The sequence below is a fragment of the Larus michahellis genome, chromosome 2, assembly GCF_964199755.1.
Source record: "Larus michahellis chromosome 2, bLarMic1.1, whole genome shotgun sequence".
Lineage (NCBI taxonomy): Eukaryota > Metazoa > Chordata > Aves > Charadriiformes > Laridae > Larus > Larus michahellis.
In genome coordinates, this window is record NC_133897.1 from 146,159,569 (window position 1) to 146,182,807 (window position 23,239).

The 23,239-nt window shown below is 41.0% G+C and overlaps 1 protein-coding gene across 1 annotated transcript in view; it reads right to left on the minus strand.

The window, feature by feature from the left end:
• RGS22 (regulator of G protein signaling 22) overlaps nucleotides 1-23,239 on the minus strand; it is a 64,507-nt gene that overhangs the window by 39,060 nt on the left and 2,208 nt on the right. Inside the window, exons 3-7 of the mRNA XM_074573559.1 lie at nucleotides 17,783-17,845; nucleotides 9,614-9,835; nucleotides 5,730-5,815; nucleotides 3,762-3,924; nucleotides 3,282-3,453 (exon numbers count right to left, since the gene is read on the minus strand). Of these exons, the coding sequence (XP_074429660.1) occupies nucleotides 3,282-3,453; nucleotides 3,762-3,924; nucleotides 5,730-5,815; nucleotides 9,614-9,835; nucleotides 17,783-17,845 (706 nt within the window). The remainder of the gene's footprint in view (nucleotides 1-3,281; nucleotides 3,454-3,761; nucleotides 3,925-5,729; nucleotides 5,816-9,613; nucleotides 9,836-17,782; nucleotides 17,846-23,239) is intronic.

The window sequence follows — 23,239 nt, forward strand, 5'->3', positions numbered from 1 at the left end:
TTCCAGCAGACCAGCAGAGTTCAGGAACAGCCCTCTCTGGAGTCAGTTGCCTTGTTTACTCAGCTGAGTATCCCAGCTCCTCAGCACTTGTTAAACCACCTTGTTGTGCTGCAAGGCCTGGTTTCTTCCTGAGCATTTGGTCATCATTTGATCAAAGTCACAGTATGTAGCAGCATTGGTTTTTGTTCAGGCAAGCTAGTAAGTGATAATTCTTTGTCTGCTTATGTTGATTATTGCAAAAGACTAAAACATCAAACAGGCCTCTGTCAGTTGAGTAAAATCTTGACATACATAGAAGAATGACAAAACAAATGATTATGTCAAAGGCTCTGGAAACATTTAACAATCCTGCAGTCCAGTCTGCCACCCAGAAATGGCTCCTTTCCATTTAGAGATTTTCATAACTAACAAGTCAGTCTTGTAAAACTGAGCAGAATAACTACAGATATTCTGTAGTGAACAGCAGCAGAATCTAAGTGAAAGTAAGAATAAACAAAGTCATAATTCAGTTGTGGCTCTAGAATATCTTCATATCAACCCAGTGTTTAAGTGATAGAATAAACTGAATCTTCAGTATTTCCCTAAAGCTAAGATGTAGGCTTTCATACTCTATTGTATCACTAAGGCAAAACATTGTCACTGAGGAGACTGCTACAAACTCTGAGCACGTGCACTACATCAGGCTGTAATAGAAAAGGGCTAAATCTCTCAGATCCACTAAATTCGCCTTTATAATGTTATCAGGCGTGTAACATGATAACCTCTGGTGCAACCCTCTACGGTGGCCTAGTCAATAAATGGCAATGGCAGTTAGACATTCCTTCCATCTTCCTCTGAAAATAAGTCACATCTAACCAGTGCTGGCCACTGTCACAGACAGACACTTGGATTAAGAATGTGGCATAGAGATTCCCTGCTCTGCACTTACATACTTTCTTGTGTAAGCACATATGGCACAATAAGTTGACATTAATAAAAACATCATGTGATTTAAAATATCTTTTCTTATTTCTAAACTATTTCAAATGTTTTCACTTGACAAAAATTATAGCTTCTCAACACTGTTCTGTGAAATTGAAACATGAAGAATGGTTTCAGAGGACCTGCAGGAATTAGAGAGAGAGATACACAGCTCTTGAGTAATCAAAAGCCAAGTGGCTCAGGGTTTTGCTCAAGACAATAACTGACAACCCTGATCCAACTGAAGTGGTGAGCAAGGAATTCAAACTGGATTGTCCAAGGAAATACCTTCAGCTATTGAACTCTTTCTAATTGCAGGCTAGCTCTGAGAAACTTAGCTGATGCCCTTTATTGCTTCCAGTGTCTGACACCTACACCAGGTGAATACTGTGCCTAAAAACATTTTCTGAACAAAAGAATGTTGTATTTCCCATGAAATAACCATAAAGAAGAGTAATGAGCACTGTAAAATGAAGATCTATGTTATAAAATAAAGTTTTCAATGAGAAGATGTAAAATATTCAATGAGGCAAAATGCTGTTGACTGCAGGACAACCGCAGCAAAGGGAGAGACAGAGAGGCTTTCCATAGGCCTATGCCCAGCCCACTGCAATACAGAGCGATGGTAAGTTATGATGCTCTGCAAAAATGGTGCACTTGTGACCTATCTGCTCAAAGCACTGCAAAAATTAATGAGTTGCAAACAAGTGCAACTTGAATAACTTCATTAATAATCAATGAATCAGCAATGGATTTCATGAGGTGGTCCTCATGGGTTACAGAGAGACCTGGACAGGCTGGAGAGTTGGGCAGAGAGGAATCTTATGAAATTCAACAAGGGCAAGTGTAGGGTGCTGCCCCTGGGGAGGAATAACCCCATGCACCAGTACAGGTTGGGGGCTGATCTGCTGGAGAGCAGATCGATGGAAAGAGACCTGGGAGTCCTGGTGGACAACGGGATGACCATGAGCCAGCAATGTGCCCTTGTGGCCAAGAAGGCCAATGGCATCCTGGGGTGCATCAAGAAGAGTGTGGCCAGCAGGTCGAGGGAGGTCATCCTCCCCCTCTACTCTGCCCTGGTGAGGCCGCACCTGGAGTACTGTGTCCAGTTCTGGGCTCCCCGGTTCAAGAGGGACAGGGAACTGCTGGAGAGGGTACAGCAAAGGGCTACCAAGATGATTAGGGGACTGGAACCCCTCTCTTATGAAGAAAGACTGAGGGATTTGGGTCTCTTCAGTCTGGAAAAAAGACGGCTGAGGGGGGACCTTATCAACACTTATAAATACTTAAAGGGTGGGTGTCAGGAGGATGGGGCCAGGCTCTTTTCAGTGGTGCCTGGGGACAGGACAAGAGGCAATGGGCACAAATCTGAGCATAGGAAGTTCCACCTAAACATGAGGAGGAACTTCTTTACTTTGAGGGTGGCAGAGCCCTGGAACAGGCTGCCCAGGGAGTTGGTGGAGTCTCCAACTCTGGAGACATTCGAAACCCACCTGGACACGTTCCTGTGCAACCTGCTCTAGGTGACCCTACTCTGGCAGGGAGGTTGGACTAGATGATCTCCAGAGGTCCCTTCCAACACTACAATTCTGTGATTCTGTGGTTTGGGGAAGACGACACACTTCTGGAGTTACCGTGTCTTCCAATTTTCCATTCAGCCATTGGACCCCGAGGTCCCAGCAGTACAAGTATCAAAGCGGAATGGCTGCTTTTTCCTCTGAGAATAAGAGCGAGAGAACCCCTTAACATATAAGCTGAGACTTCTCTGTTCATCTTGCTACTGCCTACACAGCAGAAGCAAGGCTATTCGATCAGGTATGTCCATATGTGCACCTGTATGTTCTCTCCCAATACCTTTGAAACCTGCTGAAGAGTTTCAGTTAAATTTGACAGATAGGAGTGTCACAAATGATTACATTCTATAAGATTCCTAAAAATTGGCAGCCAAAAGGCACTTAAGTACCTAACATAAATACCCTAAGAAGATGGCTGCAACACAAATCATACATTATCAAATACCCAAAGAATCCAGACAAGAAAGTCTTTCAAAACATATCGAATGAAAAAAAAAGCCCCTTAGCTGAAACTTACAGACGTCTATGAGACAGAAATATGTAAGAAAAGAGACTTCTATTATTACAAAATTACTTGTCTACTAGCTCAAATTTTAATTTAAAGTTGTGGATATGGAAAGGAACAAACCCCCATCTGAAGCCTAAGATACCATGAGAATAAGTTAGCAGAAATTCCTTGAAATACCTTTTCTTTCCACCTAGTCAGACTTATGTTATAAACACTATGGCTGAGCACCTGCTACTTACCCAGAAGGCTATCTTTTTCGCTTAATGAATCGTCTCTTTCATGCTGCTCAGGTAAACACTGAATATCTTGAATTTGACTAGAAGCTACAGGATGCATAAATGAATCTGTAGTTTTCATGGATTCACTTTGTTTTGCTAATGTAAACCAATCCTTTGTCTGAGAAACCGTGGCCTAGGAAAAGAGATGTCATAGAATAATTCAAATTTCTCTATTTATTGCAGTGTTTCTGAGAGCAGAGGGCTTACTGTCTGTAGTCATTTTGTGCACTCCATTTGTATAGATTTCTATAATGATAGTCCCCAGTTCTGTTTAAGCTGTATTAGAACCCATCAACCTTCTTCTATAGTACAAAGAGCTTTGAAAAGAAGGGATATTCAGAGAATCAGTTGTCCAGTTAGGTTGTGACCTCAGTTGCAATAATTTAACCCAATGCATTCAATCTAGCTTGATGTTACACCCACTAAACATATTTATTTTACCTGGCCAAGTGATACGTAGAATTTCTTCATAGTCAACGAAGTGTCATCCTCCTCAGGAGAGGGAGAATTTGTGTGTCTCTTTATCCAGGGATAATAGTCACTATCTATAATGAAATTAATGCCAGTCTTGCTCCATTCTACCTGTGATATCAATTTAGCTAGCCTGAAATTAAATGTTGAGACAGGAAAATAGTTGATTTTAGCTTTTGGTCAGAGAAACAGTTGTTTTTTCCTTAGAATAAACTCTAAAAATAAATTGCTACAAGGAACTTCATGATCCGTTTGATTATTTTACCCCTCACCTGATATCACATATATAAACGCCAGTACTGCCATTTCACAGTCCACCAGCTTTACAGTTGGTGGCCTGCTTTGCTTTATCAAGCTTTACCAGTAAAATTGATTTCTGTCAGGATGACCTTGCATGTGTCTATGGAGTCTCAAGCCCTGCCAAGAATCCCTTGATTGCTAAAGTGGAAATGTTCTCCCAAATTGCAGAAGCCCTTGGTCATTACCAGACATTACATTTCCTGGTCCTGATACAAGCAATCTTCCATGAGCAATGCCACAGCAGTGATCATACTAATTGAACTTTCAGCTGATAACAAGGCAGCTGGCACTACCATGTTCACCTGGCTGCTGTATGAGGACTTCGTAGTACTGAACAGCACTCCAGTGCTACCTTGTGCGTGTGTGAACCTTGTGATGTTCAAGACAAGCAATCTTAGAACCACATGATGATAACAAGGATGCTCTGAGCTCAAGAACTGGGACAGTTAGAAAGGAGTACAAAACCAATCAAGGTGCACCTGAAGGGAAGAAGCAGCCGATGTCTGAGCCTATGTCCATGAGCTGAATGCCCAATTTTGTTTGTCCCTGCTATTTGAAGGCAAATAGGATTTCATTCTAATGTTGGGGTATCTTCGCCTTTAAACACCAGTTTCTCTTCTAGCATCTCAGCTTTTCTTGATCCTGATTCAGGAAAGCAACTTAAAATATTGATATCAGTGGAAATTAGGCACATGCTTATGGTTAGGTTTATGTAATTCTCTTAGGTAACTCTGCTTGATCAAGGAAATACTTTGCTATAGCAGAAGATCAAATTTTTAGTGTTTCACAAGGCCCAGATACCTGTAAAGCAGGATGCTACTACAGGTAAAATGGAGCAGTCTTTCATGGTTTACTTATTCTTTGCACAGTTTTCCCCTTGAATTTAAGTGCAGTCTTCAGAATATTGAAAGTTAAAAATATTTTGAAAATTTTCATATAGAAGTCTATACCCCAGTAACTAGTCTGTCATTACAATCAACAAACATGAGTTTTGTGAACCCTAATGCCAGGCTGGCTCTCCTTTTAGGACCCCTAAAACACACTACAATTATCAGCATCTAGACACAACCTTAAGGGATGTAGAGGAAGACCTTTCCAAAAAGCACACTAAACCTCCTGAACGTTTGCTGAAAGGACATCTGGAAAAATATAGCAAGTGTATAACAGTAAATCATCCAACTATGCCACGGCATCCCATAGAGAACCTTGCAAAAGGAAGTCTGACAGTAGACCCAAAGGCACAAAATTATTAATTGAAATAAAAGGGACTGGCTGTTTTTTCCAAATAGATTTCATGGGCTCATATCTTCCATTTATATGGCCTCCATATTGATTAGAGGGAAATGCATTGCTCCCATGATATCTCTGTGGAACAGAGATTCAGAAATCAATAAATCCCACTCTTACTCTCTTTGTAATGGTATAATATAGTCTGTAATTCATGGTCAAGGAAAACTACAAAATGATGAGTGAAAGAAGCCACTGATTTTACTTTATCCAGCTCACTAAAATGCTAAAATTAAACAAACGGGACTAGAGGTGGGAGAAAACATATTAAGGGTACTGTTAAGATGAATTAAACAGAAGATAACGATGGACAAATTTAAAACCAAGAGACATCATATAAGATTGCAATACCTGTATTCAAAGTAACAGTCACTTTGTAGAAATGCTGGGAGTCGTTCTTTCTTAATCCACTCAATTGCTTGTTCTCGATCAAGACACTATTAAAAAAGAAATGCCAAAGACTTGCAGTATTCTTGATTTTCTCATTTTGTTTGCCATGTAACTGATTCTCTCCATTCACCTTCTACAAAAACATTGTCTCAGGAAGACAAATATACAATTCATATCAACCTTGGTATTCAGTTTAACCTTAATTGTGATAGGACAATTGTGTTAATTTACTTTCATATAAACAGCTACTAAGTCTAAATCTGATTTCACCTATAAGAATACAACTTTTTTAACAAAACATGTGTGGCTTTTCTTCAGAAATAATGTGTGTATGAATCATGCTTTTACAGTATAATTCCAAATGCAAATTAGATGCTCATAATTTTTCTGCAATAGGAAACTGCTAATTTTTCTGACTTTATCACATTTTACAAATAACCACTATTTCATTTTTCCTCAAGAATTTGAGGAATAAGGAACTCCTAATTTAAATTGTACTCCCAGAATGGGAGAGCTGTAGATATTAAAAAAAAAAAAAATCAAACAAATAAAAAGCCAATCAGTTATCATCTTTCCTGCTTTTATGTTGGAGCATTGCATAACTGCATTGCACACAGTAACTTTTATAGTGGAAACCTAAGTGTGTTATGAATGTGGCCCATAACAGTTTTCTGCTCAGGCAGTCTAAGTCTCGGTGTCTCATCAAAGCAGAAAGGAAGGTGACTCCAATAAGTGGCTTGGGGGTTAAAGGGAGGTGTTGAGCAGCAAGCTACACAGAGCCAGCTAACCAAAAAAACTATGCCGGGGTCTTACACAGAGAGCAAGCCCTCGGCCTACTGGCCACAGTAATCTATAGCTGTTTCCCTTAGAAATTACACACAGCACACTTTTTAACCTTTTTTTTTTTAAGAGTGTACTTTTTCCAGTTTTAGGAGATGACCTGTTTTGTTTATCTGAGGTGCATTTTTCCTTTTGGTGACTGTGATGCTGATGATCTGGAAGAATGCGGGAACTCCCCTTGTCCATAAAACAGGTGAAGTTTGGGCAAGGATAGATGCTACTTGCTATATCAAATAATAGGTTCACGTAGATTACATTTCAAATTTTCTTTCCATGAGCTAATATTCCATTAGGGACAAGGGTTATTTCTGCCACATATATATCTGTAGGGGATTAAAAAAAATCTGAATTACTTAGAAAGTGGGTGGTTTCATTTAGAGCGAAGAAAATATTTCAAAATATGGAAAGCTTATGTTGGCAGTGGCTCATACAATGTAATTTGTGGAGATGGAGACTAATTACTCCCAACCACACAGTGTATGCCTCCTTTTGGTAACCGACAAGCTTTTTTGGAGTACAGAAGATTGTCTCTTTATTTTGGCATTTAATATTTATGTATTTACTGACTCACAGCCCAGTTTTTTATCTGAGTAATTCATAACATGTTCATGTCTGTACATGGCTGGTACACAAAATTATGTATACTATCAGAAGGAAAGAAACTCTACTCTTTCCCCTTCCCCAGAGAAAGATGCTACATTTAATCTGATGGGGTTTGTTACGTTGGTTATCTTCCTTACCCAGTCAGCCTTAGGCCTTGCTGGGACCCAATCCAGTAAAGCTTTTAGCACGTGTTTAAGTTTAAGCATGTGTTTAACTTCCCTTGATTAAAGTTAAACACATACTTAAGTGCTTTGCTGAACTGGGGTTTCTCTGAAGTAAGGTATGTGGGATGCCAGCCAGTTTCTTTCCATAGCTGTGATCAGTTCTACCCAACTCCACAGGTTTTTTTCTTAACATATTTTACGCCAAGTTGATTTTGACTACTGATAAGAAGATACTTACCTCCATATCAATAATTTGCAAGCGTGCATGCACACGTACTGATAACTTTTGCTTATCTGTAAATTTCTGACAGTTTGAGAGGGAAGTAAAACACTGAGAAAAATACCACTGGGTGTATTTCTTAGGCAGGATGTCTTTAAATTCAGGCTGCAGTCTGAAAGGCCTACTAGGATTCTCTAATCGTAGCTCATTTTCTTTACCAATGTGCCAACGATGGCCACTCAAGGTGACTTTTTGTAGCAATGTAACATTCAAACAATGGTCAGTCTCTCCAGTCAGTGTGAAGAAAGCAGTCAAAGCAAAGGAGGCTGCATCACCCGATGCCTGAAAGATCAAATCCTATTTGATTTTAACTGAACTACTTGATGGAGTTGGCCTGGGGTGACTTCTTCTGGCTCAGTCCTAGTGTAGTACCATGGACGAAGCTGACTTCTTTCATCTTGTGTAGTTGCAGCAACAACTTTTTGGCATGATGTTTTGTAGGCCATTTTGTTTCAGCTCAGCCTTGAGATGCCAAGCTGAACTAGGTTACCTGTCCAGTAAAGGAGGAGTCAAAAATAAGAAGAAATATGACCCTTTTCCCCCAAAAGGAGAAGAAAATATATTGAGGCATACTGCTCCTCAAAAAGCCATAATGCTTCCCATCTATGGAAAATGGCCCAGAGAAAGAAATGCATTCTTAAATAATACAGGACCCCTGTTGCTCCAAACCACATGAGAGATGGCAGTACTAGTGAAATGGCTTTGAGTTTGTCAAGAAAGGCCATCCAGAGTTGCAATGATGGGAGGTTATCCCAGAGAGCGTTACCCACACTTGCACGAGCACATAACGTTTCCTCAGTTGAATCCTGAGAGCAAATAAGATATCAATAATAGCTCTTCTGCTTTTGTGCTCTCAAGCAAGGTATTTGTGAAAATGATCATTTAACATGGTAGGGATATCTGTGAGCCTTGTCGTATTTTAGCATTTGTCCAGTTTAGGTGCAAGTAATTGCAATCTCACATTACTATCATTTTGTTAAACAGCATTGCCTTTTGACCTCTCTCAAAACTGTTTTCTTTTCTGAAAATCATTAAGCTAATAGTGGGTAAAGCAGCAGTCTGTCATAACTCCCTGCTTTTCTCTCACATTTCCAGCTATGACATAATTTAGAGCAGCCGCCTCTAAAAATGTAGCAAGACCTTAGGCTGGCCTTGAATGAAATGCACTAAAGTCACATCAGTCACACCAATGCAAAGTAAGCAAGAAAGGAATAAACCAAGTATCCCAGGGAAATTTTTTTTCTCCTCCAGAGCTATTGTTTAAAGGTAAACTCCCACAACTGATTATGCTGTCTTGTAGTCCCTCAGGTATATATGGTGCATCAATTCCCAATGTTAACCTACTTAATTTGGTGCTGAAGAAATTGCTGAAAGTAACCAGGTAAGAATACCAAAATGGATAGTGTCTGAGCAAGTCTGAAACAGGAATTTTTTTCTAAAATCCAACCTATATTTCCACTAATTTAGCTTTTTTGTGGCCAAAGATTATTTTCTCTGGCCATTTCAGTTGATGCTAACCATGTAAATCCTTTGGGAATTAATGGAAGACTTATGTGTTGCCAGACCACAGATGAGCTCATAGCCACACAAAGAAATTAATTAGTAAGGAAAGACTGAGATGCATTAGTTTCAGTCAATTTGCACATTCCAGGGATCACTAGTAAAGTAACTGTTGTCATAATATTTTTTCTTTTAATATTAAAAAGTATTCAGACCACACAACTGAATCCTGCTCTACAAAATCTTCAAAATTTTGTGCTACAGGATGTATAAGTGTAATTCCCTTCACTTGTCTGGTTGACACATGTGCATTGCAGGGCATAATTTGGCCCATCATTATGTTTTCCTAACATAAATTAACATTTTTCCCAAGCTACCAAGCCAAACACAACAATAACTACTGCCAGTATCTCTACAGTGAGATCTAAATATAAACTCAAGGGCTATAAGATGCTTACCATAGTGTTGTAATTTGGATCAATATTGAAAGTTGGAGAATCGCTGTGCACTTTGGAGAGCTGCCCATCATTCTTTGCTTTCCTTAGAACATCATAAATGGGGTTTGGAGGTTTCTGATCATGTAGAATTTTTTTCGGCTGGCTTTCCAGGCATTGTGGGGCATCATTAACTACTTCAAAAACCCCAAAGTCAGAGTTAAACTTAATTGGCTGGGCAAAAGTCTGCAAAAGAAGTTTGGAAAGTTTATAACATTGTACTAAGGGACCTCCTTCATTTAAGAAAGTTACTTTTTATAGTATAGAAGCATCCTACAGAATGCAAGCTGGTATTTTGAGGCTTCTTTCTCTTGCCTGTTGTAGTTTGTCTTTAGGGCCCGGAATAGTAATTTTTTCTGCATTCTTTTTCTTTAGTCTCTCACTGTACAGCTTTCCAAAGCATTCCTACTTTTTGCCTCAGCTATGCTTAATTTTCAAGAATTTAACTCATTCTAGATCACAGACCTTTTTCACATCTAAATAATAGATCCAGTACACAGATGTCTAGAATATATAATTCGCAGTGACTTTAAAATCTGTTCTGCAGGAGGCTGCTTACCTATAGGATCAGATCTCCAGTGTTACTCTCCCATTCATTACCACAAAAAAATCAAGGCTTGAAAAAATTAGCAATGAAGCAGACCTGTTAAATGTGAGATGCATTTGAGGAGGGTGAATGTGAAGATTTCCATATATAGGAAAGGCTTTTCACCATATTGTTACTTGTAAGTCAAACACCTACCAAAACCTGTGGTTCTGTAGTAAGTTTTATTGTACATCACTAGTTTGGTGAGATATTTTATAATACATGAGGTAGACCAAACTTCGTCTCCAGCTATGTAATTGTAACTTCTGTCAACTCCAAAATACCCACTGCATGTGTACACATTAAAACAGAGACATCTTTCATCTTTTGAGCTCTGGTATTAGGTATTTCCCTGGCTTTTCTTCTAAAAGACTATCTTTCAAGTTCTCTTACTTGAGATGAAGAGGAAAAGTATGGATGGATTTTACAGAAGTAATGGGGGATACCCAAGACAGTTATGATTATGAGATTATATACAACCAGTGCATATAAGCATCTCCGCACTGAGCTGGAGGACAAGGTGGCATGTTGTATTTAAGAACTGAAGAAAATCCTGGCCATATCCAGACCCAGTGCCAGAATTCTTTTTGGCTTCATTCCAGGCAGGATCCCACCTGGTGTTTGTACAGTTATCATTCCCCTGCACTTAATAAGATTATTTTATTTTTTCGAGCACTGTATTTTTCATTTCCTTGAACATTTTCATATATCACATATATACATGCATAGGCATAACTCATATACATACTACATATGCTGAATATATGCTATGTATAATATAGAAATATATTACAGACCAATTTTATTCTTCTTCACATCTGTATAAGTCCAAAGTAACCATGTCAGTGTCAACTATTTTGTTGCTTCTATTTGAAGCCCCCTTGTTATCAATGACTTGTAGAGCAATGCCCAGGATTGAACCATGTGGCTGCAACATGTGGTTACAACATTCCCTACTTATCCTATAATGTCTCACTGTGGAGGCTCAGCCTGGCAAAGCACATAGCATGTGAGAGCTTTAAGTGTACAGTTACTGCCTATGACATCAGACTGTCACTGCTCAGAGCCATGCATTGAATTGCATTAGTCTCTTTAGTTACCTAACTTTATTTGAAAATCATGGTTTGGTTTTTGTTCTCTGACACCTTGTGCCTCTTTTGGCATTAATTTTCTCCGGGGTACTCTGCAGGTTTTAGTGCTTTTTCTCCAGATGTACTCAACAGCATTTTAAAGAGGCTTTTATGTGTAGTAAGTAGATTTCTCTATACTTCATTTAGACCCCATCCCAATTCTCTGTGTGTACATTTCATTTACTTTCAAACCTAATTTGGGCTGCTACCAGCTTTTAAGTGACTAATTGTGCAACCTTAATAATCTCCAAATGTATTCTGCCTTATTTATTTTTTCATGTTTTTAAAAAGGAAACAGAAGAAAATACACTAAGGAACAAGGTGTTTAAGTCTCTCAAGATTTTAAATGCTCTTGTTTGCAGAAAAAGAACAAAAAAATTGCAAATTCCATAATATAGGGCTACGTAACTAGACATGACCAGATTATTTTAGTTCCATGTTGTTCAGCTTGAAAACCAAGCAAAGACAACATTAGTTTATCACACATCTACTTTTACTTAGTCCTTTGTAACTTACTCTAGATCTAGGTTTTTCAATACTCAGTCTAATTAACTGAATAGAAAACATACGGCAACTTTAATGTAGTGAAACAGATGCTGGTGACAATTTTTAAAATGTAAAGTGTATTGCTATTTTGTGTGTCTGACTACAAATCATTTGTAAGACACATATACTAATGGAGCAAAAGAACATACACTGATGGGATAAGAAGATTAAGACTTCATACACTACATACTTGACTGAAGAAGGTGGTTCTGGTCCAAAATTTTGTGTTTTGGGCCAAGATATAGTTACCTATCCCTAGGCGTGTTAAGAGGCATGCATACTTCTTGTATCAGTCACAGAGTAGCCAGCAGATCACCTCTACTTGACACTAGTAAGACTGCATCTGGAATACTGCATCTGCTTTTGGGTCCCCAGTACATGTACGTAGTATATGTTCATATATTTGAGTAAGTCCAGCAGGAGACCACTCAGATGGTCAGAGCCTGAGCACTTGCCCTGTGAGGCTGAGGGAAGTGGGCTTCTTTAGCCTGAAGAAGACACAGCTGTGGTATGACCTAGCAGCAGTCTTACAGTACTTACAAGGAGGTTACTGAGAAGGTAGACCAAGGCTTTTCATACAGAGGTGCATAGTGGGAGGACAAGAGACCATGGTCATACACTGAAACAACAGAGGTCTCAACTGGATGTAAGAAAAAAGGTAACTGTGGGATGATTAGTATTGGAACAGGCTGTCCAGACAGACTATGAAATCAGTTGCTGGAGGTTTTCAAGACCAGCTGGAGAAAGCGCCAAGCAACCTGGTCTCAACACTAAAGCATTGACCCTGCTTTGAGCAGGAAGCCAGACTACAGACTTCCCCAAAACCCCGTACAGCCTGAGTGATCTATGATTCTGTAAAAATGACAAATTCCACCAGAGAGAGCATCTCGTCAAACTATCATATAAAAGCATTTTAGAATAGTTAAAACCTTTCTGGAGAAGAGTATTTCATTTGCTTACTTAAGAAAACTGAAATGATAAATCAGAATGGTTTTTATAAGCATAATAAAATAAGAGGTAAGTCCTGACCTTCTTAACTCATCCCCACCACAAAAATAAAAGTGATAATACTATGACAAAAATCAATTTGTGACAACACACAAAAAAAAGTAACCCAATTCCTTGTTGGAAACCTTTTCCCAGTTACAGTACAGGACAGAGAGGATCAGTCAATCCACTTCCCTCTCAGTACTCTCAGTACATGAAATACTTTCGAGCAAAACACGCAATCTAACCATTCCCATACATTACAAGCCACAAAAAAAACCCCAAACAACCCTGTTCAATACCCTGTAGCAAACATTAAACCTTTTCCACAGAAGCCAAGTGCTGTAAAATCCTACAATATTTCACAGGACAATAATGAGAGAGGTTTATGGCACCACCAATATACTAGGTCATTGCAATAACGAGGAATATCTTCAATGAAGATGCCTTTGTTAAGGAGTGGATGATAGCCTACGCTATAAAGGAGGGAAAAAAATTATCCATGCCAATCTAATATACTAGGAAATCTTTCTTACCCTACATTTGGCAAGTGCTTTGGCTTTTTACAGACAAGTAAAATACACTAACCAAAGACTAAGTGTATCAATGCATTCTTCCCTACATTCTCTCTCTAGTTTGGGCCAATTTTTGATCCTTTGAAGATACAGAGGGAAAACTCCAGAGCCAAATTATACCTCAAGATGTTAAGAAAAAATAAATCTGTTTTGGCAGGAGCCTTGAAGCTTGGGATTCATACATCATCGATTTAGCACAATAAATAGTATCAACAAAGACATGAGAATACCAATAAATAAGAAGTCTACAGACTTTGCAAATTGTTTCACTCACAGGCAATTCTCCCTTTGAACCCAGTATAATCAATGTAACAGTGTAGTAATCTCAGCTTCAGAAAAAAAATCTCCAAGCAAACAAAAAGCTGCTTTCACACTGTGGTATAGCAATACTATTAATGAAATAATCGCATGTACATTTTTGACAGCAATAAAATTTCTTAGCTGTCAAGTGCACATTGACTATGGTTTCAGCTGAAGAATAAACAGAATAAATAATTCTGAAACCTAAAGTTACACACTTAACTGAAGAGAAGGCAAATTTCCCTCAGTCCTCCCAAAACAGAAACCAAAACAGCATCCATCACCATGTTGCCAGGATATCAGACATATAAATCTCACTGTTCTCTGCTTTAATAGTTTTCAGATATACTTAACTCCAGATACACTTAACAAATGCGTAAATATGCTCGCCACATCCCACCCCGAGTAATGTAGTTTGATCCCAAGAGAAACAGAATGACCACAGCTTGGCCGCCTCTTAGGTTAAGGCCCTGAAAGGGTGGGAATGAATAGAGTCCTCATCCAGGAGCATTGCCAAAACTTCCTTAAGATGGGTATGTGTGTATCATAAATAAAAGCCAGTGAAAGTCCAGACCAGAAGGGAATTTGAGCAGCCCTAGGAAGTGCCTGGAAAATTCACACTGCATGTGGTCAATGGCAAATCTCCCATTGACTATAATGAATCCAGGATTTCCCTTCTGTTGATAAGACACAAGTCACAATCACATACCACGATCTAATTAAGAGAGAAGAGGAGAGCATTTTGGGTAAACCCACTATCAATAAGAAAAGAAGTCAGGAGGGATTTTTTTGCTTCCTTGAATGTCAAAGATACCAAGCAAGACATCTTGTTGAATCTTGTCTTGCAAGACTCAACATGCATGTAGGGCCTTATTGATGTAAAAGCCTTTTTAAGGGAGGTTGTATTGGCACGTGCAGCCTCCCTCCACACACCTGGAAAAGACAAGAGAAAACTAATGAGCATGAATCGATGTCTTGAATTGATGCTTTGAATTATTCACAACCATCTTCAAAGCAGAGAAGGACCTGAACCGTACAGCAGAGTGGATTGCTTTTTGCTTTTTGCCCTTTCCATCATCTGCTACTCATAGATCAGGCCTAATTTTACTCTTGACAGCACCAGATTTTCAGGACCACACTGGTTTCAGAAAGACCGATTGGCCCAAACTTTATTACATGAGCTTTAATTATTTTCAGAATCATCACCTGTATCAAATCCTGGATCCTAGACTACTGAGCAGAGAGTTTTTATAGTGAGAATGACTTTCAAAAGTAGTCGTCTTCAAACCTGAAGTTCATAAAATTGTGGTCACTTGGTAGCTTTCTACTGCGAGGGAAGCCCACAGACAGGGACTTGCCAACAAGAGTGCCATCTCTTGAATGCTTCAACTGAGGTGCTGTCAGCTCTTTTGTCTCTAGTGCAGTTCCTCAAGGTTCCAAATGGGAGGGGTGTATCTTCATCAGGACCTGTTCCACTGGTAACTGGAAAATGAGGGGTAAGACCCCAGCATGGGCTTGGGGTGGAAGGAGCAGCAGGCAGCTTGTAGAGCAGAGGAGAAACAAGTTGACATTATTGCGCTTTCTTGCTGAGGCCTCCAACACTGAGCTGGAAGGCTATTTCTGATTTCTGAATTTTCATTGATGGATAAATATGTTCTTGGATGCTTTAAATACATGGATCAAAGACTCAAATTCTAGGGATGCCTGACAGGCTAGAAATGGAAATGTATCCAGGCCAATGTTTCTCTTAAATCTTTCATTTTAGGTTAGTTACTAAGGAAGGTATAACTCATTTGTATGTCATGTAATTTGTTTCTGCTACTGTGAAATCACTATGATACTGGCAAGAAGTGCCCTCATGAGGGTTTTTGTATTATTTTATCTTTCAGATATATTTTCTGTACAAACTACCCTTCATTACAGTAGGTAGATCTTTGGAGTACCTAGATATTCGTGTCAGATTGTATTGAATATTATTATGACAACGTGATCACTTAAAGGATATACTGTAAATCAAAGTGAAAAAAAAATCTGCTGCTGCTATAGCAAGTCCCCAGTGATACAATTTTCCATACGCTAGTGGTGCATAATAAATCAACGCAGAGGCTGTCTCTTAAAATAAGCATATGCTACCCCTGATTTCTTGTATCAAGTCACACAGTATTTTCAGTTTAACTTGTTGCCTAACTACTAGCACACCTGGGTAATACTGTTTCTAGGCAACAGCGTATAAGCACAACAAGAATAAAGCAATGGAAATTTCAATGTGGCATTTTAGTAGAAGGCTTCTGAGAAGGAGAGGGAAATTGGGAATATAAGGTATTCAAACCACAGAACTCAAGGCATTAATAGAACTTAATCCTGAAGAGGGTAAATCCTCAGGAAAAAAAAATCAAAGAGAAAATAAAACCAATTATGAGAACATTACGGATAAAAATAGCTAATAGAGCATCTGTTTTCATGAAGATATGTAAATATGTAGAAGAGAGACCGTGTGTCATCATAGAAACCTACCAAGATTACCAACATAAAACATTGTTTACTGAGGAGCGTCTGTGAACTCTGTTCTGTGGGCTTCCAGAGCCGTGAGGAGTGCCTGGACAATTGCTGCAGTTCAGAGCTGCTGAGCTGCGCCAGGACTGTGGGCTGAGGAGCCCTGTGAGGCCAAGGAGAATTTTGGCCTCTAATAGATGTCTTGAAATCTGTGCATGTCCAAGGAGACCCAGAAACTAAGCCGGCTGAACTTCTTACCCGCTCCATCCTCTGTGATTTGGGGAAAACTTGAAGCATAGTTTCCAAATAAGTAGCAAAGGCATGGAAGATGGTATTCCTGTGCTAAGAACAATCTGGCACACAAAAGGAGGCCTGGGTTTAAAAACTATGTACTTAGGCTTCGATTTAGGGAGATATCCTAAAGCAGCTGCAAGGGGGGAGGGGTGGGCAAGAAAGAGGAAAAAACACAGCCCTCTCACCACACATTTTCTTCCATCTGTGTCTCCCTAGCTTTGTAAAAATTATTCTTAGGAATCTTGAAGTGTGGTGACTGTAAAGGCTGAGCTCCTGAGAGAAGTCAGTATCGCTGCTGTGCACAAAACCCACACTCTGATATAGAGTTAATACCTCCAGATTCTCTTTTAAGATAAAAAATTGGCATGGGGAGCCCATTGTACCACCCTTAGTTCTGCAACTCCTATCATGGGTACTTTTACTCGAATCTGTAATATGGCTTAGAGAGAACATCTATGTCAAATTCAGTTTGGTAAACCCGAATCATAACTGAATTTATTTCAATAGTGGCTGCACCATAGTCTTAGTTCCAAGGAGCATCAAGAAATATTCTGTCCCTTCCTAACGCTGGTGGTGATTCCTACCAAGCAAGTTGCAGAAATGTGTCTATGTTCTCATAGTGCAGCCAGTTAGGCTGTAATGCTTTAGGAGGGGGAGAGGGTGTGGGGCAGCTCTGGGGTAAATAGTCTGGGGGCCCCATGGGAGCTATGAGCTTTTCTCTCTCACTGTGGGAAGGTCTGTGCTGCCTTGCAAGAGAGTATGGACATGAGGTGTGGGGATGGAGAGAAAGGGGATAGTCAGGGCAGAGACTACTAAGATGAAGTTGTGTGAGGTTGCTGCTTTGAGGGAGCAGGACAATACATATGACTCCCATGAGAGTGTGGGGAGGCAGGGTAGTTGATGGGGAATAGGAGCAAAATATAGGGCAACTGGTTAAATGTAGGGCACTGGGTATGGTGATTTGACTGCAATCAGATCAGCAGACAGAACAGAGCGTAAGGCTGCATCCTCCTAGCTGCAGATGAGAGGGAAAGAGAAGTGGAGCACCAACTTTGAGGTCTTCACAGCCATGAAGAGAAACAGAGTTTGTTCCTGAGGTAAAGTTGTTATTAATCACTGAGTGCATGGCCAGAAGACTGTCAAAGGACAAACATTTGTTATGTCAGCATGTTGTGATACTGGAATAAAAGTGTTTTGCAAGGAGTTTCTGTAAGGTACTTACCGGAAGACTCAAAAATTCATTAAAGTAGTCCACAAGTGTATAATCTGTGGCTAAACATTCTTCCTATAGAGAGAAAAAAACACAAAGCAAGGCTTGTACTAATCTGTGATAACATGGTTTGAATGCACTGTTGCCTCAAACAATGACTTTTCCATGAGATATGACACGCAAACTTTTGCAAAATGTTATGTCCCACTTTTGAGAATATAATCATTGCAACTTTGTTATATTCTAGCCATTGCACATTACTGAGGTCCTTAGCAATTTAAAAAACACACATGAAGGTAAATCCTTTGCCAAGAAATTTACAGATAAAGCCTTCATAAACCCAGCGGCTTCAATGTGCATAAGCTAACAGTTTAGAAATTCCCCACATTATACTTTTCTCTCTCACATCTGGGAAGAAGGGGAGAATAAAAGTTCAGCAGAGCCTGCTTCTTCTCCCACACTGCTGCTTGGGGATGTTTGGGGGGATGTTTGGCATAAAAGGGAGTTCACTGATCTGTAATGCGGCTTACCAAGCAAGCACTATATGCCGTACTTGAAATCTGACAGAACTTGGATGCATCCTGTTGATCTCATTAGAAATGAAGACTGCATCTGCAGGTGGCTTTGTACCCTTTCTGACCCCTGCATTTTAAATCCTGTTGATAAGACTCAAAAACTTCAGAATAAAAATTTTTTTGCTATTGACAAATCAATAAATGTGGATCCCAATCTTACTTCCATTGCACTAAATACCACCACCACTCCCATTTCAATTCAAGAGAAGGTAAAAGTAGGACATTATTCCATTGTTCTTCAGAAATCTGTCTTCGGTATAATGAAGACTCCTGAACAGTTTTTAATAGTGTCAGTTTCTTGAATATTCTTTTATTTCTGCCTTGCAACACAAGGAGAATGCACCTAAATCAAATGCATTTGCTGATATCAGTAAAGGTCTTCCGACACAAATCTTTTTTCTCTTTCTTCAGTTCATTGCATTGAAATGTTTTAGGGAGGAACAGTGTGTTAAAGAGAGATTATGCACAGTGTACATAGTATCACTTGTAGGCAGGCAGTATCTTGATACAAACTCCACAGAGTCTAACCTAATTAGAGACGGCTTGTATTTAGGTAAGGAAGAAATCTTGAGCTAACCTATTTAATATGAGCTGAGGAAGGCCCCTGTGCGCTGCATGACAAGACAGAACCAGACATGATGGTGTTTGTCCAGCCATAGTCTGCCAACATTTATTCCTTAGCACTTGTGGTTGCTGCTATGACCAATACAGGACAGGCAAGTTATCTCATGCTCATTCCTGGAAAACGCTGACAACACCGAAAGCAAGGCTTTCTGCATCACACAGATTGTGCTTTATTTGAATCACAGGGCCATGGTCCAATGCAGTTGCAGTGTCATGGACCTAGAGATGTTACGGCACTGATTAAATAGGAGAATTTACCAAAGTGTCTAACCCAAAGCATTCTGAAGTCAACAGAAAATCCTCTCGCTAATGTCGCTAAGCAATCAATCAGATCCAGAAATCTCAATTCAGCATGTGTTAACACAATGAACAAAAAAAGTCATTAGAAACAAGCTGCAGTCTGCCTCACATTTGGTTTGGGTAATGCACAACTGGATTTGGCACTGAATGAATCTGAAGATGGCTAGATATAATACCCCATGTGAATATTTTATTGTTTTAAATAACTTACTCAAAACAATTCATTTATTACTGGCTGAAGTATAAGCTCTTGAAGAATATGCAGGTAACATACGTTTTTAATTTGCCAAGCATATAATTCTCTGAAGTCCCATATAACAGCAAGAAATGTAAACACAGTGGTTGATTAATCAATAAAATGTTTATGATATTATTAATGCAAGCTTTACTACTTACTAATCTTACTGCATCTATACACAATATACTTTCCTCTGGGTTTTGGAGGGTTTTTTGTGGTCAGTCATTTTCATTTGAAAGCATAGTTGCACTTTCATATTTGCACATTGTATGTTACGGAGTTATATGTACAATACTATAGCTTAGGTTTTCATGTCAGGAAGCATTTTGTTTCATATCTTCCCATGCCATCTTTCCTGCTGCACAGTCCAAACTACGAATAGAAGAAGCTGCCTCTGGAGATAGATGATGAGGGAATTAAGGATGCTGATAAAGCCCCATCCAGGGAGTTGCCAAAGTAGCCAGCTCCACGCATTAAAACTGCTTCTGCAAAGAGCAGGAGGAGGGCAATAGTCATAAGGGGGTCCATTCTGAGGGGAACTGAGGGTCCCGTATGCAGGCCGGACCCTTCCCACAGGGAGGTCTGCTGCTTCCCTGGGGTCTGTGTTAGGGATATAACCAGGAAGCTTCCTGGCCTGATGTGGCCCTCAGATTATTACCCTCTTTTGATCTTACAGGTAGACAATGATGAGCTGGAGAGTAGAAGTCTGAGGGCAATGAAGAAAGATTTCAGGTCCTTGGGACATCTTGTCAAGGGTTCGGGAGCACAAATTGTGTTCTCCTCTGTGCCTCCAGTTTTGGGGACTGACGAATGGGTAAACAAGAAAATCGGACAGATCAACACCTGGCTCCAAAACTGGTGCTACCATCAGGGCTTTAGGTTCTATGATCATAGTTTGATCTACAGGACACTGAGCCTGCTTGCTAAGAATAGGAAAACCCTATCCCAAAAGGGGAAAAGGGTACTAGGCCAAGAGTTAGCAAGGCTCATGGACTTAAAGGCTTTAAACTAGAATCAAAGGAGGAAGGGGATAAAACCAGGCCCACTAGTGATGAGCCTAGGGATAAAGGGCCAAGGATAGGGGTGAAATCGGTATCCCAGCTCAAGTGGATCTACACGAATGCACGTAGCATGGGCAACAAATGGGATGAGCTGGAAGCCATTGTGCAGCAGGACAGCTATGATGTAGTCACCATCACGGAAATGTGGTGGGATGACTGTCATGAATGGAATGCTGCGATGAATGGCTATAAGCTCTTCAGAAGGGATAGGCAAGGAAGAAGAGGCAGGGGTGTGGCTCTGTGCATTAGGGAATGTTTTGATTGTATAGAGCTAGATTCCAGTGATGATAAAGTCAAGTGTTTATGGGTAAGGATGAAGGGGAAGGCAAATAAGGGAGATCTTGTGCTGGGAGTATGCTATAGACCGCCCAACGAGGATGAGGAGACAGATGAAGTATTCTATAAGCAGCTGGCTGAAGTCTTGCAATCGCCAACCCTTGTTCTGGTTGGAGTCTTCAACCTGCCAGATATCTGCTGGAAATATAACACAGCAGAGAGCAGGCAGGCTAGGAGGTTCCTCGAGTGCATGGAGGATAACTTCCTGACACAACTGGTAGGTGAGCCTACCAGGGGAGGTGCCTCGCTAGACCTACTGTTGACAAACAGAGAAGGACTAGTGGGAGATGTGGTGGTCAGAGGTCGTCTTGGGTTTAGTGATCATGAAATGGTCAAGTATTCAATTTGTAGTGATGTAAGGAGGGGGGTTAGCAAAACCTCCACCTTGGACTTCCGGAGGGCGGACTTTGGCCTGTTCAGAACACTGGTTGAGAGAGTCCCTTGGGAGATAGTCCTGAAGGGAAAGGGGTCCAGGAAGGCTGGACGCTCTTCAAGAAGGAAATCTTAAAGGCCCAGGAGCAGGCTGTCCCCAGGTGTCGCAAGTTTAAAGGGCGGGGGAAATGGCCAGTCTGGATGAACAAGGAGCTTTTGATGGGACTTAGGAATAAAAGGACGGTTTACCACCTTTGGAAGAAGGGACAGGCAACTCAGGAGGAGTACAGAGATCTCGTTAGGTTATACAGAGAGAAAATTAGGAAGGCAAAAGCCCAGCTGGAGCTCAACTTGGCCACTAACATTAAGGACAACAAAAAAAGTTTTTATAAATACATCAACAAAAAGAGAGCCAGGGAGAATCTCCATCCCTTACTGGTTCAGGGGGGGAAAGCTGCAACCAAGGACGAGGAGAAGGCTGAGATACTTAATGCCTACTCTGCCTCTGTCTTCAATAGTCAGACCATCTATCCCCAGGGTGTTCAGCCTCCTGAGCTGGAAGATAAGGATGGAGAGCAGAACAACCCACCCATAATCCAGGAGGAAGTAGTCAATGATCTGCTTCTGCACCTAGACACACATAAGTGTATGGGGTCGGACGGGATTCACCCAAGAGTACTCAGGGAGCTGGCAAGAGAGCTCACCAAGCCTCTCTCCATCATTTATCAACAATCTTGGTCAACAGGGGAGGTACCAGATGACTGGAGGGTGGCTAATGTGATGCCCATCTGCAAGAAGGGTCAGAAGGAGGATCCGGGGAACTACAGGCCTGTCAGCCTGACCTTGGTACCAGGAAAGATCATGGAGAGGATCATCTTGAGTGAGCTCTCACAGCAAGTGCAGGGCAGCCAAGGGATCAGGGCCAGCCAGCATGGGTTTAGGAAAGGGAGGTCCTGCTTAACCAACCTGATCTCTTTCTATGACCATGTGACCCACCTTCTGGATGCAGCGAAGGCTGTGGACATTGTCTATCTGGACTTTGGTAAGGCCTTTGACACCGTCCCCCACAGCATTCTCCTGGAGAAGCTGCCGAATCATGGCATAGACGAGTGTACTCTTCGCTGGGTAAAAAACTGGCTGTATGGCCATGCCCAGAGAGTTGTGATTAATGGGGTGAAATCCTCTTGGTGGCCAGTCACCAGTGGTGTCCCTCAGGGCTCAGTTTTGGGGCCAGTTCTGTTTAATGTCTTTATCAATGATCTGAATGAGGGGATTGAGTGCACCCTCACTAAGTCTGCAGACGACGCCAAACTAGGTGGGAGTGTTGATCTGCTTGAGGGTAGGAAGGCTCTACAGAGGGACCTGGACAGGCTGGATCGATGGGCCAAGGCCAACTGTATGAGGTTTAATAAGGCCAAGTGCCGGGTCCTGCATTTCGGTCACAACAACCCCAAGCAACGCTACAGGCCTGGGGAAGAGTGGCTGGAAAGCTGCCCAGCAGAAAAGGACCTGGGGGTGCTGGTGGACGGCCAGCTTGACAGGAGCCAGCAGTGTGCCCAGGTGGCCAAGATGGCCAACAGCATTCTGGCTTGTATCAGGAATAGCGTGGCCAGCAGGAGTAGGGAAGTGATCGTGCCTCTGTACTCGGCACTGGTGAGGCCTCACCTCGAGTGCTGTGTTCAGTTCTGGGCCCCTCTGTACAAGAGGGACATTGAAGTGCTGGAGCAGGTCCAGAGGAGAGCTACCAGGCTGGTGAGGGGTCTGGAGACCAGGTCATATGAGGAGAGGCTGAGGGAGCTGGGCACGTTTAGCTTGAAGAAGGGGAGGTTGAGGGGAGACCTCATTGCCCTCTACAACTACCTGAAAGGAGGTTGTAGAGAGATGGGTGTTGGCCTCTTCTCCCAAGTAAATAAGGACAGGACCAGAGGAAATGGTCTGAAGTTGCGGCAGGGGAGGTTTAGAT